Consider the following 17,036-nt stretch of genomic DNA (forward strand, 5'->3'; position numbering starts at 1 on the left):
GTGTCTGCATTATGCAGTTTCTCTACCTCAACTTTGTCTTGTGTGTCTTGTTCTGTGAATCTCGGCTGAACCTCCAGGCTCGGTCGGCTCAGAGCTCAGCACCAGCAACGTCACTGTGTACATCACCTCGGATGCAGGGAACACATGGAGACAGGTGAGTGGACTTTTTTCACTTTTGCATGCAAATGAGTCTGTGCATGTTGTGAGGACACGCTGCTAACTAGCTACGGTACTGTAACATGTTTCACCTTTTTCAAAAAAGCCACACAGTTTTAAAGGGATAGTTCACCCAAAATTCAAATTTCACTCATTATCTACTCACCCTCATGTCAACTAAGAGCTGTGAGAGTTTTCAGAGTTCTCCGTGCCTTCTCTGAGTTACGGGGGGGTCCGTGCAGCAGTATTTGTCCATATAATGGTTGTGAATGGGGCTCACTTTTCTTTGTCCAAAAAGACACACCAAAAAGCATCCAAATACCTCCATACTGCTCGTCTGTAATGTCCGTCTTGTATTGAAGCCCCAACATGAGAAATTGTTCGGGAAAAAAATGAAATTAGTCTATATTTTAAGCTTGTTTGTAGCGGAAGCTCCCAGTGTCTCGGTTCACTGCTCTTCCGTGCAAATCTCGCGTGATTTGCACTGACCGGCGGAACAATTTCTCATGTCGGGGCTTCAATACCAGAGGGACATTACAGACGAGCAGTATGGAGGTATTTGGATGTTTTTTGGTGTGTCTTTTTGGACGAAGAAAAGTGAGCCCCATTCACAACCATTATATGGACAAATACTGCTACACGGACCCCCCCGTAACTCAGAGAAGGAACGGAGGACTCTGAAAATTCTCACAGCTTTTAGTCGACATGAGGGTGAGTAGATAATGAGTGAAATTTGAATTTTGGGTGAACTATCCCTTTAATTGTGATTTGATTTGTCTGGGTGGAGCTATCATTTTGAAGCTCCTACTCCCTTATGGACGCTAACTAAGCCAAGTAGTTTACTTGGGAAGTGTTTCAGGATTTCTACTTTAATCTCTAGAGTAAATTATGGTCTGTGAAGTCTCTGTAGTTGGCGGAGATTGGCTCCCTCCAAGAATATTCACATGAACGCTCCAGCAAATATGTTCTGTTATTGATTTTCCAGACTCATACCTGCTGATAGATTTTTTTGCAATGATGTTCCCAGTTGAATCGTTAACAAACTAAAACGACCACACTGTTGACCTGCTGACCCGCTGTTCCCGCTGTCCTCACCATCTTCTCCTCATCACTCACTGTCCGTGATCAAATTACAACCCTGCAATCCTTTCCAGTTAATGATCAAATGATATCTTAAGAGTAATTTGCCTGCATGCAGTGCAGGTGGGTGGTTTGTACCTCACTTCATCCTGCCATTTTCAATTTATGGGCTTTGTTTCTAATTAAACACGGCAATGAAAAATGTAATTATTCAGAAGGTGATGTCGCAATCTGACTGTGATGTACCGTGTGGGGGTTTTATTACTTGTTACTTTGCTTACTTGAATGAGACAGTGTGGGTGTGTGCACACGTGTGTTAGACATGTACATGGATAACAAGCTGTTACAGAGAGAAGAGTTTTTTTTCCCTTTTTTTATCCCTTCAGATCTTTGATGAGGAGTATGCAGTGCTCTATCTGAACCAAGGAGGTGCCTTAGTCGCAATAAGACACACTCCACTTCCTATCCGACACCTGTGGTGAGTCATTATGACAGAGATGCCATTTGTCACTGCGTGACTAATTCCAATGTCTTAAGTTATTCAAACAAAGGAAAATGAGTTTTTTTTTCAAACTGGCAGACAATAATATTCAGGTTAGAAAACACACCATCAGTGGGAAACTTAGCTTCGCCAACTGTCATTCAATTTAACCTTTGTGTGTTTGAAGCCATAATGAGTCTAGCTTCCACTGATTAGTGTTCACTGAGCATTCAGCCTTGTGCTGAATATGACATAAAGTTGTTAGACAGCTCTCAGGGTCATTAGCTTGTGCACACAGTCAGGGGATTAGCACCGGTCCCCCGTGCTATGGCTGTTTGTGTTCCCAGGTTGAGCTTTGATGAAGGACGGCAGTGGAACAAGTACAGCTTCACTAACATGCCTCTGTTTGTGGACGGGGTGCTGGGAGAGCCTGGGGAGGAGACGCTCATCATGACGTGAGTACCAAACATTTGTCAACATGGAGATCTATCAATCACACTGGAAAGCAAAGTAACAACACATAGCCTGTGTGTGTCATGTCTGTCTGTGTCTATTCATATGTCTATACGTTGTGAAGAGCAGTTAAAGTTTCATCATTTGGACATTTTGGCCAGTCCTCACTACTTGACAGTGGTGTTCGATCAGGGCAAGTAAGGCAGGCAGTTAAAAAGAAAGAAAGGAAAAACAAATACTACTGACATGGATGATTTTAACAGCCATCTGTCTCATACGGGATCTGATATTGTCTCTTGTAAACGTGCTGCCCCCTGTTGACTGCAGTGTGCTACTTGGGAAGCTGGCTTGCCCACCAGCCCATGCTGACTTTTGTCATTTATATGGGTGCAACCACAGATCTAGAGTCTGCCAGTAAACATGGAGCTCCGTTAGCGCTTTTAGCACTTCCGGTTCCCTCGTCTTAAAGTCAATATGTTTTTTTGAATGGGATTTTGGTAAAATTCCTCAAATTAGTAGCCTAGAAATTAGGCGTGGAAGAAAAAATCGATTCACATAAATATCGCGATATATTTTTTGACGATTTTTTAATTGTTTTTTTTTTCCAAAAATCGTTATTTTTTTCCAAAAATCAATCATTTTTTTTGAAATTTTTTTTATTTTATTTTTTTTGAAAATGTTTTTAAATATTGTGAAATGTGCATTTGTTAGCCTTTTTTACATACAGAGAGTCCAGGTTTTGAAAAGGGTTTAAGTTAACTTTATAATGGAGTAGCCTGTTAATTTATAGGCTCCTACAGTATTTGTGTGCAGATAAATGTTAAAAATGCAGACTAAAAATCGAGAGAATCGGCAATATCGTAGAATCGCAATTTAAATCGAATCGCCATCCAAAAAATCGTAGAAGAATCGAATCGGGAGAAAAGCATATCGTCCCAGCCCTACTAGAAATCTAGCTGCACCCTAGCGACAGCAAATATATTTGCTCCGTAGGTGGGTCTAGAAACGAGCCATAGGAACTTTTTGAGTCTCGAACACCGTTTGTGTTCACCAATCACAGCGTTCTATCTGTTTAGAGAGTCTTTGGGCGGGCTTAACACGATGACAACATACATTTTAATTGGCTTGTCAGGCTAACGTCATCCTGCTCTTTGCTCTGATTAGTCGTAGCGCTACCTAGCGCTACCCTATTGCGTGCAGAGGCAGTTTGAAAGACAGCCTTCATCCCGCCCCCTGGATTGAGCCGAGGTCTACCGGTAATAACTACATACGGTCAGAATTTCACAGAGTTATGAGTAGTTTTTAAGTGCAGATGACCGCATCACACACCTTACTGTGACCAGAGTCAAAGGGAGTGGACCGACGATAAACAGCGATTTGGTGGCATTATTCCCATGACCCACCAGGCAGCGTCCGCGAAATGTAAAAAGTAGGAAATGCTGGGCAAGCCGACCACTAAATGATAATAGCAAAATAACGATAAAGACAAAACGATATATTTATTGAAAATGGACCCATTAAAGGGACAACGAGGAGTTTCTATTTGGTTATAAAAAAGTCTCACGTTAATGTGGATGAATCTCCGCTACCCACACTTGTTAATGGGCCCATTTTCGATAAATACATTGTTTTGTCTCTATCGTTATTTTGTTATTATTAGTGGTGGTGAAAATGCTGGTCAAGCCGACCAGCATTTCTTTACTTTCGGTTTTGTGGCGAGTCATGAGAATAACGCCGCCGAATCGCCGTTTATGGTGGGAACTACGACGGTATGTGATCGTCTTCCAACCTCTGACTTTAATTCTTGATGAATGAAAACATGAGTCTGTCTTGCGCCGGCCAAAGAATTTCACAAATGTAGTGTGAAAACGCTTCGCTTTTCCAAAACTCCTCGTTGTCCCTTTAACAAGTGTGGGTAACGTAGATTCATGCACATTAATATGAGACTCTTTTATACAAACTCCTTGTTGTCCCTTTGATCACACAATTTTCTTATGTGATTAATTGCAATTAACTCAATAAAGTGATTAAAAGTGCTACAGCGGGAATTAAAGCAGCTTTTTAGCTTCTATACTGCTATGGGTCAGCCGCCACTGGAAGTAAACAAAACAACTTTAATTGCGTAAATTTTTTTTAATGCGTTAAATGTTTAAAATGAATCGCCAAAATCAACGCGTTAACTTTGACAACACTAGTTTATTTATATCACCATTGAAACTCAAGACAATTCAAAGCATTTTACAGACACATGGAAGTACATCAATGGGCAACTAGACATTAAAATAGATTTTGAAAAGTATAAAACAAATAGATAAAAATGTACTAGATCAAGTAGGAAACATTTACAAGGGGTTCTGTAGTGATCAAATACAAGAAAATGCACAACTTCAAAAGATGTTATGTGATTAATTGGTAAGCTGCTGCAATAAGTAATGTTTCATTTCAAACATAGAAACTACATCCTGTTGTTTGGTTGTGATACTGAGAACACTGGTTCAGATAGCCTGATGCTTTGTCTTACACAAGAGCAGAGATATTTAGTCCACTTCAGTTGTTAGGGTTGTTTGAGTTTTTTGTAAGTTCTGGTTTATTGCTACACAGCCAAGATTTACATTAACAGATAACCACACAGTCTTCCAAAAGTTAGAAAACACCCTTTAAGCAGCACAATTTCCTCTGGGCGCTACAGTGCTTTGGTATCTTGGAAAGTGACAAGATGGGTGAGATGCTTCTTACCACTGGAGACAGCTGGAGACAGCTCTTAATGTGTAAAGAAATGTAGTTTGATGCTGATTTACAAGCTCTAGACTGCAATGTAAACAGTGCTTAATGCTGGCGATGGCTACCTAGAAATAGTCAAACACTCAGTTATCTCCTAATGCATGATGTCAACATGTTTCCTCACACAGGGAGCCGTGTGTCTCCTCTGCCTGAACATGAGCCTGTGCTGCATGCATCAATATCCAACCCACCGCTGGGTTCTGCATTCCTGGCTGCGTGTTTTGGTTTTCATTAATAAAAATGATTTTTTTTATTTTTTTTCAAGGTCTATCCAACATCAAAACAAGCTGTCTCTAGATTATGATCACAGGATAGCAATGCTTTGGCAGCCACTAACACGTTATTATCCATTTGAAGAACATGAAGGGAAATGATCAAAATGATCAAAAACATGCCTGAGAAAACCGACATGGAACTTTAGTTTAAAAAAAAATATATAACGGCATTAAAAAGTGGGGAGAGTGTGATTCAGAAACCAGATCTCTGAAGGTTCCTTTTGTCGTTTTTCACATTCATTATAACAACGGCCCACAGCTGAAGTATTATGTGCATAAGACTGTGACACAGCACAACTCTCTGATTGCCGAAGAGGACTGTAGGATGTTTTACCAAAGGGTTTCCACAGCCGTTACATCAGCGTCTCATGACACTTTGCCAGAAATGACAGACTGACAGTTGGCTCTGTAGTCAGCTCTACAGGAAAGTGATAGGGCACAGCTGGAGAGGCAGCGAGAGAGAGGCACAGAGAATGGGAATGTGCACAGAAATAGTCCACAAGCAGACAAAGAGCTGAAGGGGGAAAGGGCCAGTGCTCAGACGGAGACGCTGGCAGGTTTGCACTGAGAACAAGTTCTCAAGTACACAGCCTCTCAGCTGACAGACACACCATTAGTTTTCATAAGACCATGCACTGTTTTCTTATCAATTTGTACTCATTTTTACAATAAGTGCCTGTCATGGTTGGGTGCCTTGAGAGCTAATTGACAGATTGATTGTGATAAATCCGCTGTGGTATGGATGGTGAAGGGGTGAGTGCAGAGCAACACACCCACTCAATTTAGCTGGCGATGGAATATTTATTCCGGTTAGTCTCGTAACCTTTTATCCTGTTTTTGTTTTTGACCATTGCAAAAAATATGGATATTCATTCTGATTCCATTAAACCTCCCAAAGAAATAAGTTGATGTTTGTGAGTAATTGCCAGCAGTTTAAAGGGATAGTTTACCCAAAATTCAAATTTCACTCATTATCTACTCACCCTCATGTCAACTAAGAGAATTTTCAGAGTCCTCCGTCCCTTCTCTGAGTTACGGGGGGGTCCGTGCAGCAGTATTTGTCCATATAATGGTTGTGAATGGATACCAACTTTCTTCGTCCAAAAAGACACACCAAAAAACATCCAAATACCTCCATACTGCTCGTCTGTAATGTCCCTCTTGTATTGAAGCCCCGACATGAGAAATTGTTCTGAAAGAAATTATATAAGTCTATATTTTAAGCTTGTTTGAAGCAGAAGCTCCCAGTGTCTCGGTTCACTGCTCTTCCTGTGTCAGTGCAAATCACGACCGGTGGAACAATTTCTCATGTCGGGGCTTCAATACAAGAGGGACATTACAGACGAGCAGTATGGAGGTATTTGGATGTTTTTTGGTGTGTCTTTTTGGATGAAGAAAGTTGGTATCCATTGACAACCATTATATGGACAAATACTGCTGCACGGACCCCCCCGTAACTCAGAGAAGGCACGGAGGACTCTGAAAATTCTCACAGCTCTTAGTCAACATGAGGGTGAGTAGATAATGAGTGAAATTTGAATTCTGGGTGAACTATCCCTTTACGTTTGCAACACATAGTAGTAACATCCAAGATAGTTAATAGATAACCTTTCAGGTTCTTTCTTTAAAGCTTTTGTAAACAAGCTTGACTAATGATACATTAGCAAACAACAGTTTTCTGTGTAAAGATGGTGTTGTCATGGTGTTGTCATGGTGTCCTCTGCTCTAATCTGCATGTCTCTGGATTCTGTACTGGCAGCTGGTCTGTTAGTGCATGATGTACGTGTGCATGTTGGTGCTGGTGCATGTGTGTCCCTCCAGTTAAACTGTCGATCCGACACATTTATAAATAAACAGGCACCGCCCACATGCGAGATGTCACAGTGTAGCACACAGTGTTCAGGTGAAAGTGACCTTCCACAATTTCTTATAATAAAGAAATCTCTTTCTTTCTTCATTTTCTTGTATCTGAACCTCCCTCAGACAAAGATTTTAAGAAGTTTACTTCCAGCATAGCTAAGGCAACATTGCCAGCGTGGGCTAATGGTGGTGACAAGCTTGTTTCTTTTGTTTAGTTGTATCTTTCTTCTAGTGAGCTTCCTGTTGGCTGTGAGTGCTCACTGCTGCTGGGATCTGTAACACCTTGCTGACTTTCTGACGTGAGGAAACGTTCGTTTTGGTCCGAGATGCTTGTGATCTTGTGTGACATCTAGTGGCTGTGACCTAATGTGACAAAACACAATGCCGGGACTCGTCACCGAGTGCTCTGCTGTGGTTTGTGGAATAGACAAAAACGGAGCTGTGACGCACAGACAAAATAAGATCTTTCAACCTGCAGCTGCACAGATAACAGGCAGAATCACTTCACTTTAGCTGCCTTGTGACATTAATAAAAATAGTGCATATTTGATTTGATCTAAATGTATTTTGAACGAAAACCATTTATCATCCGTGGCAAAAAATAATAATAACAAAAACAATGTTGGAAAAGGAGTCAGTAGAAGTAAACACTTATGTGCTCATACCCATTTATCTCTTCTCCTCTATTGAAAATTAATTCTCTCTTTAACATTTAAATACAGACCAATAAAACCCGGTGCTAGATTAGGTGAATCAACTTAAGTGAATAATAAATAATAGGTAGAGCATACCTTAACACAGTGGTTCCCAACCTGTTTTTGGCTCATGAGCCCATTTTGACATCACAGATTTCTGGCGACCCGCGGCCGTCACTCAAGATGCGCCAGCTCAGATATTTTTATATGCTGCATTTTATTTGAACTCGATTTAATGTCGAGAGAGTGAAAGTATAGAATACAGTTGTTTAAGATTGTGTGTGGTGTTTTTAATCATAAATTGAAACAGAATAATAATTAGTTAAAAGAATGTTTTTATCAGTCATTTTTTTTTATCAATTACTAGACATTCCAGGCGACCCCATTTGAATTCCGGGCGACCCCACATGGGGTCCTGACCCCAAGGTTGAAAAACACTGCCATAACATATTCCCTCCTCATCTGCATAACCCTTAAGAATTCCTGTTCTGTCCATTTTTTTAATTGCCTTATACCTTATCTACTACTTACTCTACCCCTTCCTTCTGACATAGAAACTCTTCATTGTAATAAAATTATAACCCCACTCTCTGTCACAGAACATTTTTGAATGTTGCCCTGAAGTAAATCATTTCTAGTTTCATACATAGTAGCTTTTATACATAGCTTTTTAAATTTAACTAAAACCCTGAATTTCAATGTGTGTGTCTTTTGAAAACAGTGTGTTTGTGTGTTCTCTGTAGCATAATCCATTTCACTATCCTTTCTCCTTTAACATCACTTCACCTATCATGGTTATCTCTTGCATGTTTTGTATTTAACAAGCAGCAGCGTGTGTGGCTTTTTTCCAGGATATTTGGCCACGTCAGTCATCGCTCAGAGTGGCAGCTGGTGAAAATCGACTTCAGGTCCATCTTCAACAGGAGATGTACAGAGGCAGACTATCAGACATGGCACCTGCACGACCAGGTACACTCTATGCCAGCACAGAGGGACATGGTAATAATCCCACAGATGAAGTTATTTATTTATTATGAATTAGTAGAAAATACATCTCTCTCTTTTCTTGTTAAGTCTTAAACATTGACCTCTTCTTTATCAAATCACCATAAATGCAAAAATGTTATTTTATTTGTTTTTTTAACACTGAAATGACCTACTGAGGAGTAAATATGTCTTTGATATATTTTGAAATCATCACTAACATGCTCAGTTTTTTACACAGGCCTCTTTCTGTGAACAGATTCATTGTATGTTGCCAGTTAAAAGAATAGTTCACCCAAAATTGAAATTGCACTCATTATCTACTCACCCTCATGTCGACTAAGATTTGGACAGACCAGGAAGAGGAGCTTCCGTTACAAACAAGCTTGAAATATAGACTTATTTAATTTTTTTCGGAACAATTTCACATTTCGGGGCTTCAATACAAGACGGACATTACATACGAGCAGCATGGAGGTATTTGGATGTTTTTTGGTGTGTCTTTTTGTTACGAAGACAGTTGGTATCCATTTACAACCGTTATATGGACATGCACTGCTACGCCGAGACCCCCTGTAACTCAGAGAAGCCACGAATAACTCTGTAATTTCCTCTGAAAATTTCAATTTTGAGTGAACTATTCCTTTAAACATCATTCAAAAATGGTGAACTGGTAGCTTCAGATCATCTCAATATGAAAATGTCTGTTCAGTCAGTGCTGCAGATGAAGAGAGGCTGTCTCTTTCCACACTGACACCGCTCACCACAATAATCAAACTATATACTATAGGACACAATACAAAAAGAAAAAAAAAAACAGGAAAAATTGTACATTATTTCATAAACTATTATATAATTAAAATACAGTGAAAAGACCTTTATTATATTCAGGAAACAAGATACAATACAGTGGCAGGAGGGAAATAGAGTAGGAAGCATTAGGGAGCAGTCTCAGAAGCACCCTATGTTTGATGTCAGCATTGCATCTAACAGATGCACCTCCATTCTGCTACATAAACACTTCCAACTTAATGAGCTGTATTTATAAAAAATAAGACGTCTATTCCTCTGTGGCAGATTTAATAAGCAAAAGTCTGTGAGCGCGTCTGCTCTGTAGCACAGCATCTTTTTAGTTCTGCTAATACAGAGGTTAGCTTGATCAAACACTGGACGTCCTCATCAGGGGCCAAGCAGCTCTGCTTTTAGCCTGGCTCTAAGTGTCTCTCAGCTCCCAGAGCACTTATGTAGATGCTATACAGATTCCTGCTGATGCTGTGAGTGAACCCCACCCCACCCTGCATACATTAAACCTGCCAGAAAAAAACCCTCAACCTGGCCAGGCTTGAAGATGAGCCAGAGCCTTAAAACGTGTCATTGTTCATGGCCCGGTCCTGTAATTGGTTTAGACGCCCATATGCTCATAGTCTAATGATCAAAACATATAGCACAGAAGACAACTAGAGTCCAAGTCAGTTACAGGGCCATCCTGTCTAAATGTAGAGGGAGTGAAGGTCCTAATCTGCTGCAAAAATATAGTAGCTAGACACCACCTCATAACAGACACTATACTTTTGTTTTGAGAACACTGGGAAAGTTAAGGACATTATCAGTGGCTGTAAGTCTTTATGTGAGTATAGAGTTTGTAAGCATCTCACTACTGACCCCTGTTGCACAAAAACAGAATGTTCTGATGATAAACAGAGCAGCAGTGAGGGCTGGAGGAAGCAGTGAAACAGATTTGGGTTCATCTTTTTTGCATTTCCAACCGATTTTCTATTCACATCCCCAACGCACAGATACGTGGCTAAAAATGGAATGGGTGCTGACAGCTTCTGAGACTGACGCTCCTTCTTAATCATTCATCTGAATATCACAAACCCCCCCCCCCCCCCCCAAAAAAAAAAATGTACTTGAGCAGCACATTCTCCGTCGTGACACTGCGGTGACGGAGGAATATTGTTGAGTTTAGCACAATACGCAGCAGGAGCCTGTAAATAGTGGCTGAACAGGGATGCACAACAAGCTGAAGTAAAAGCAAGGCGACAGTGCTTTTCAAACAGTGCGATGCACCAAAGGCTGGTTGCATCACGTAAATTATTTATGTTGGCTAGTGCTACAAAAGCAGCTGATTTTTCTCTCTCTCTCTCTCTCTCTCTCTCTCTCTCTCTCTCTCTCTCTCTCTCTCTCTCTCTCTCTCTCTCTCTCTCTCTCTCTCTCTCTCTCTCTGTGTGACTTCCCTCTCGGTTTTCTTTAAATATGGGCCCCACAGGGTGAGCCGTGCCTCATGGGACTGAAAAGAATCTACCGGAAACTGAAGCTCACATCCAGGTGCGTTATGGGGAAGACGTACTCAGTGTCGATGGCATCCAGCTCCTGTGAATGCACAGAGGCTGACTTTGAGTGGTAAGTATACTTTTATTTCTAACCATATCGTGTTCCCATCTGCTGTGGTTGTTGTTCCACCAAATGTTATGAAGGCGAGTTGTGGTTTGAGTCATCATGAGAGCTACAATGTGAAAACAAATTGATGTGGTCAGAATCATTTTGACTTGGGATTACAGGCCGCAAATTTAAAACATAGGTACATGTATCGGGGCGTGGAGTTTGATAGATGTGGGTGTATGACGGGGTCTGATAGACAGATTCATTTTAGATGCACTATGGAAAATGTCAGATCCAGGGATTTTAGATGTTCATCCAAACCACAGAACTCTGGAGGCTACCCCAGCTGATGTAGGCCGAGGGCAGGGCAGGCTGTTTTTTGTACAAAATCTGTAAGAATGCTGTGATTCTATGGGCAAAACAGCAAATGCAATGGTATGAGTGTGTGTATAAAAATCCCATTGAAATCACATAATCATCAGAATGCTACAGGTGCAACAGTCTCTAACAAAAATTAATTTGCTGAATTCTGAATTCCAATATTGTTGAAATGAAATGCAAATGTGATCATCTTGTGATCTGTATGCAGTAAACAGGGACAGAAGAGAAAGGGCCATGTTTACTGTTAAAGGGATAGTTCACCCAAAATTCAAATTTCACTCATTATCTACTCACCCTCATGTCAACTAAGAGCTGTGAGAATTTTCAGAGTCCTCTGTGCCTTCTCTGAGTTACGGGGGGTCTGTGCAGCAGTATTTGTCCATATAATGGTTGTCAATGGATACCAACTTTCTTTCAGCTCTTAGTTGACATGAGGGTGAGTTTTTTGAAGTGAGGGATTAAAACATTAGAGATCAGCAGCATGGTTAATGTCATGCAGATTATAATTACAGAGCAGCTCTAACAGATTATTGCTGGGGCTGCAAAACAGGAACCAGCCTGATGGTCAAATGTATACCTGTCTGTGCATGTGAATGTGTGGGCAAGTTTGTGTATTTATCACGAGTTACTCAAATGATTTGATGAGAATGTGTGTCATCCTTCACTGCTAGAAGGACAAAGTGTTCAGAAGAAATAAATAATAATTCAAAGCTTTTGGAGACTCTTTATATCTCAGCTTCAACAAGAGAATATATTTTTCACATCCAACCTGCTTCCTTTGAATTATCAACAGTATTAATGTGGCTTTTTTTTTTTCTTGCTTTGGTCCCAATTCTGCAGGCCTCGAGTGAGGCGGCTCTTGAAATAAAGCACCATCAAAACCATAAATCACTGTGCCTAATAGCTTTGATTAACAATCACAACACTTTTGCATCTGTGTGCATGTCACACTAATTGGAGCAATTTGTCCCTATCATTTTGGGGAGACGCAGCTCTGCCTTTTAATTTGTAGGACAAACAACTTGTGGGCTGTGTTTGAAATCACTAAAGAGGCACAGAGCAATTGCTGTAACTACCATGAAGTTGTAAAATGAATTTCTTCCTATGGTTTTTTCACCGTTCAACTATTATGAAAACTTTAATATCGGATATTTATAAAATACAGAATGGGTGATTTATCAGCTCAGTATACACAACTTTACATGATTTGTCTGTACTCTGTATCTCATTTTTGGACATTGAAACAAAGATTCAGGAACTTGCTTAGTGTATTAGTGTTTCCTCTGTAGTTCCTGAATAATAACTGTTTCTGCCTTTGTCTGCTTGAACCGTTACAGTGATTATGGCTACGAGAGACGGACTGGTGGCAAGTGCATGTCTGCCTTTTGGTTCCATCCATCATCGATGTCCAGGAGTTGCAGCACAGGGATGACTTTCCTTAACAGCACTGGGTAAACACACAGTACCAATAGTGACAGGCAATGAGGAAAATGAATGGTGCATTTGAGTTGAATAGCTCAGGGCAGAGATGGAGTGCTATTTGTTTAAAGAGGAACTATGTAAGTCTGGTCGCTTTTCCTCTGTTTCGCTAACCTTCCACCTGGCCATGTGCATTAGTTTACAACAAAGTTGGTGAGAAATCATTCAATAGTGCGATACATAACATTATTTATCATATACAATGTTACCATGTGCATATTTGTGTAGTTTAATCTGTCATAAACAAGAGATTACGGGTTATGGGGCGCGTTTGTGTCACAGAGACGAGAGCTGGGACACCGGGTCGGAGGCTCTGATCTTACAAGGTTGGTTTTCAGCCAAGAGACGAGGTGGAAGGCAGAGAGCCTCCATTCTCCCTGGAACTAGTTACAAGTCATTGATTTAACCATCACAATTACTCCCAAGCTGTTTGGTTAAGGTAAAACTGGTGCATAGTTAAGCATAGTTCTGCTTTAAGTGGCGGAGCACAACTACAATGTATGTGCACGTGTGCACACGCATGGTTTAGTTGTTTGTTTTGTTATGTAACTACTATTCCTACAATGGTAAGTTCACATACGTTTGAATGTGCCAAACACCTAACTAAGTATGGGACACTTAAACAATAATTACCATGGCATTAAGCTATAGGTAAATGAGTAGTTTGTGTTTTGAATGATTTCATTAAAGGACAATTCCGGGTAAATTCAACCTGCTGTAGCTTCCTAATATTTTAGGTCTAACAGAATGAATCTGAAGATTTTCTTTTTAATGTCTCATGTTCTGCAGTAGTTCTGTCTGTCCCTGCATCGCCACAGCAGCGTATAATGGGAGTGAACAGATCTTAGGCTGTTTACATCCCACAAAACCACATTTTTTTATCGTCAGATGGCCGTTCAAACATACACCAAGGGGTTTGTTTACGTCAAGAAAGCCGACAGGGCTGTAATAAAAAGTCTTGCGGAATCTGGCGTGAGAATCAAGTTGACGCTCTCAGTATGTTTACAGGCAGAATTAACAATATCCAGACTTACTCTTACTGCTACGAAGATATTGAGGCTCTGAGTTGATATTCTTTGTTGATAAAACAAACGGACGACCTGGCTGTAAACATAGTTGGCCGCCAACTTGACTCTTGCGCGAGACTCCGCGAGACTTTGTATTACAGCTCCGTTTACAAACATGTTAGCTTTCCTGAAGTAAACAAACCCCTCGGTGTATGTTTGAAGCCATTGGATGTTGCCTGTGGAAAAAAATGCAGTTTTGTGGGATTTAAACAGCCTAAACAGCCTAAGATCTGTCCGCTCCCATTATAGTACACTGCAATGGTGATGCAGGGACAGACAGAACTATGACAGGAACAATGAAAAAGAAAATCTTCACATTCATTCTTTTAGACATGAGGAAACTAGAGCCCCAGGTTGAATTTTCTTGGAATTGTCCTTTAACATGTTGAGCCATGAATTTGCATTTGAGACATTTATTCTGAAGAGTGCAGACAGAAGTCAAGCTCATCATAAAGGCTATGAAAACATAACAGAGCAGGCGTTTATTTCCAGTATGCAGTGTGGCTTCAGCAGCAGCTGTGCAAGTTAAATAAGCCAGCTTTGTCATATTTATTTGCAAATAATAACAAAGAAACTTGCAGGAGTGAACGTTCTGTTAATTAATGTTTAGTAGAAACAAATGTTTAATTCACTGTGTTGTTCAAAGATGACCAGCAGCTACCAGCAACTTTTATTGTAAGTTTTTTTTTCTCCCCTGCCAGTTGCTCAATGAGTTAACTGCTGTTTTAAACCAGAAACCATTTTGTTTTTTATTGCTCTTTTACATTATATACACTATTAATTTCTAACAAATTATGAGTATTCTTCACTTGGACAAATATTGTGCTTTTGGCAGGACTGCAACCTATGGGTCAGGGTACATTCATACTATTTTGGATATTTAAAGACATGTTATGTAACTCCTGCCACTAGGGGAACAATAACAAAAGTCACCGTAAAACACTCTCTCTCAGAGTTGTTGTCTTCACCACCACTGACATCTATATACCTGTACAGCTGAACCCAGTCTGGATTCCATTAGTGCCAGTTGTTCAGGAGGTTTTTACCAGCAGCTGGTGTCTCCATAATCAATCACCAGGGAATTAAAACCAATAGAAACATCAACAGAAACACTAGATAAAACAGTTCCTGTGTCTTTCATTGATGCTAACTGGCAGACATGGGATGTCGGGGCGGGGTTGGGAGCTGAGGCTACCTAATGTTTCTTTGGCTTCTTTCTCTGATAACCTATGCTCCAGACATTCTGGTTCTTTTTAACAGCAGCCGATTTATTTCCACCTCCTTGCCTGTCTATAACCAAAGTACCAGACGATTACAAAACACTGAATTAAGCAGTTTATCTGGCACTGCTCGGTTGACAAATAACATCTCGGAGGAGCTGGCTAACAAAATCAGTCGTTGTTTTTTTGGCCAGAAATCCATGAACATTCAGCATGTAAGTAAGTAAGAAGTAAAAAGAATTCAAGGGGGGGAGTACCCCGTTTTAGACAAGTTGCATGAGAGAAATAAGATTTGTGTGATGAATCTCAGAGGAGAGCTCAGGCAGACGGCCTGGGGACACGGCAGAGCCTCAGCAGAAACACTCAGGTGGACAGCCCAGAGGCTGGAGAGCCAATGACATAAGCAGCTTGGACAAATGGCCAAACAGGTGGAACAGACAAGCTAAGCCGGTCCAGACAAAGGCCCAGAGGCAGGGCATAGATATGAAAGTGGTTCAATAGGCAGTGGTGAAGGCAGGGCACCTATGAAGGCAGAGCAGGAAGGATACTGCACAGGCAGGGCAGGGCTCTGTGAGACAACGGCCAGATGATGCTGACAGTCTGGGAGGTTCAGTAATGTGTCAACACAGACAATCACCTGGAGATCAGGCAGCAAATCAGCAGGGACTTTTGAAAGGAGATCAACCAAGGAACATAGAGACCTGGGGCCGGATTCACCAATATGTTCTTAAGAAAGATCTTAAGAAATGTCTTAAGAAGAAAATTTCATAAGAAAGTTCTTAAGTGCAATTCCTCAATATTAAAGAACAGTCTTAAGAACAGTCATTTCTTACGAATTTCTTATTTTTCCTACTTAAGAACTTATTAAAATATGTCACTGCATTGCATTGTACGCACCAACAAACATATACATATACATGTACATATACAGTTTGCATCTTAACCGTCAGTCACTCACTAACCATGGATGAGGACAACAAGAGATGCAGAAACGTTTCAAGGCAGGAGCTTGAGGTTATGGTGGATGAAAATGTACGAAAAAAAATTACTACTGGGGAAAATTAATAATATGGGAAAAGCAGCGGAAAATAAGACAAGAGGGTGGGCCAAAGTGGCCGTTAACTAACATGCTCACTAACAGTTAACAGGCTCTTTGTGTAATTAATTAGTTAAAAAATATATTGACTTACTATGACCTACTTGTCTAAAATGTGTTAATGAAGGTGATATTAGAAGCTTGCCTCTACGCTTCACCGTAGGAATTTTAAGACAGGTCAAGGTTGTCTTAAAGTTAAGATAAAAGTAAAGAACAAATTTGAGAACTTTGATTTCAAGAATACCATTTATTCTTAACTTTTTTCTTGAGAAGAAATTTAAGAAGAAAGTTGAGAAAATACTTTTTTGGAGAATATGACTTCCTCTCTTTTTTCTTCTTAAGACTGAAGTTAAGAAAAAAATGACACTAAAGAAGATTTTCTTTTCTTGAGAAGGTTTTGTGAATTTGGACCCTGGACTGTTGGCAGGGGTGGCCAACTTCAGATCAGGAAGCATCAGCTGAGACACCAACTTGGAACTGTTACCAGGTTTCAGTCGGGCCAAGGGAAGCAATGGCTTGGAAGGCTAACTCAGGAGCCAACTTGTGTTTACAGGAGCAGAATAGAAACAGGCACATGGAATCATTGACTAGAGAACAGCTGAGAACTAAGGAGGGACCCTCAACACAGGGATAGATTATGGCCAGC

General features: G+C 40.5%; 1 protein-coding gene across 1 annotated transcript in view; it reads left to right on the forward strand.

Annotated features, from left to right (window-relative positions):
- Positions 1-17,036, forward strand: part of sorcs1 (sortilin-related VPS10 domain containing receptor 1) — a gene marked incomplete at its 5' end in the record, with an annotated part of 227,137 nt that overhangs the window by 181,818 nt on the left and 28,283 nt on the right. Inside the window, 6 exons of the mRNA XM_083980323.1 lie at positions 78-154; positions 1,623-1,714; positions 2,065-2,172; positions 8,633-8,750; positions 11,035-11,168; positions 12,866-12,979. Of these exons, the coding sequence (XP_083836449.1) occupies positions 78-154; positions 1,623-1,714; positions 2,065-2,172; positions 8,633-8,750; positions 11,035-11,168; positions 12,866-12,979 (643 nt within the window). The remainder of the gene's footprint in view (positions 1-77; positions 155-1,622; positions 1,715-2,064; positions 2,173-8,632; positions 8,751-11,034; positions 11,169-12,865; positions 12,980-17,036) is intronic.

The sequence above is a fragment of the Trachurus trachurus genome, assembly GCF_905171665.1.
Source record: "Trachurus trachurus genome assembly, chromosome: 1".
Taxonomy (NCBI): Eukaryota; Metazoa; Chordata; class Actinopteri; order Carangiformes; family Carangidae; genus Trachurus; species Trachurus trachurus.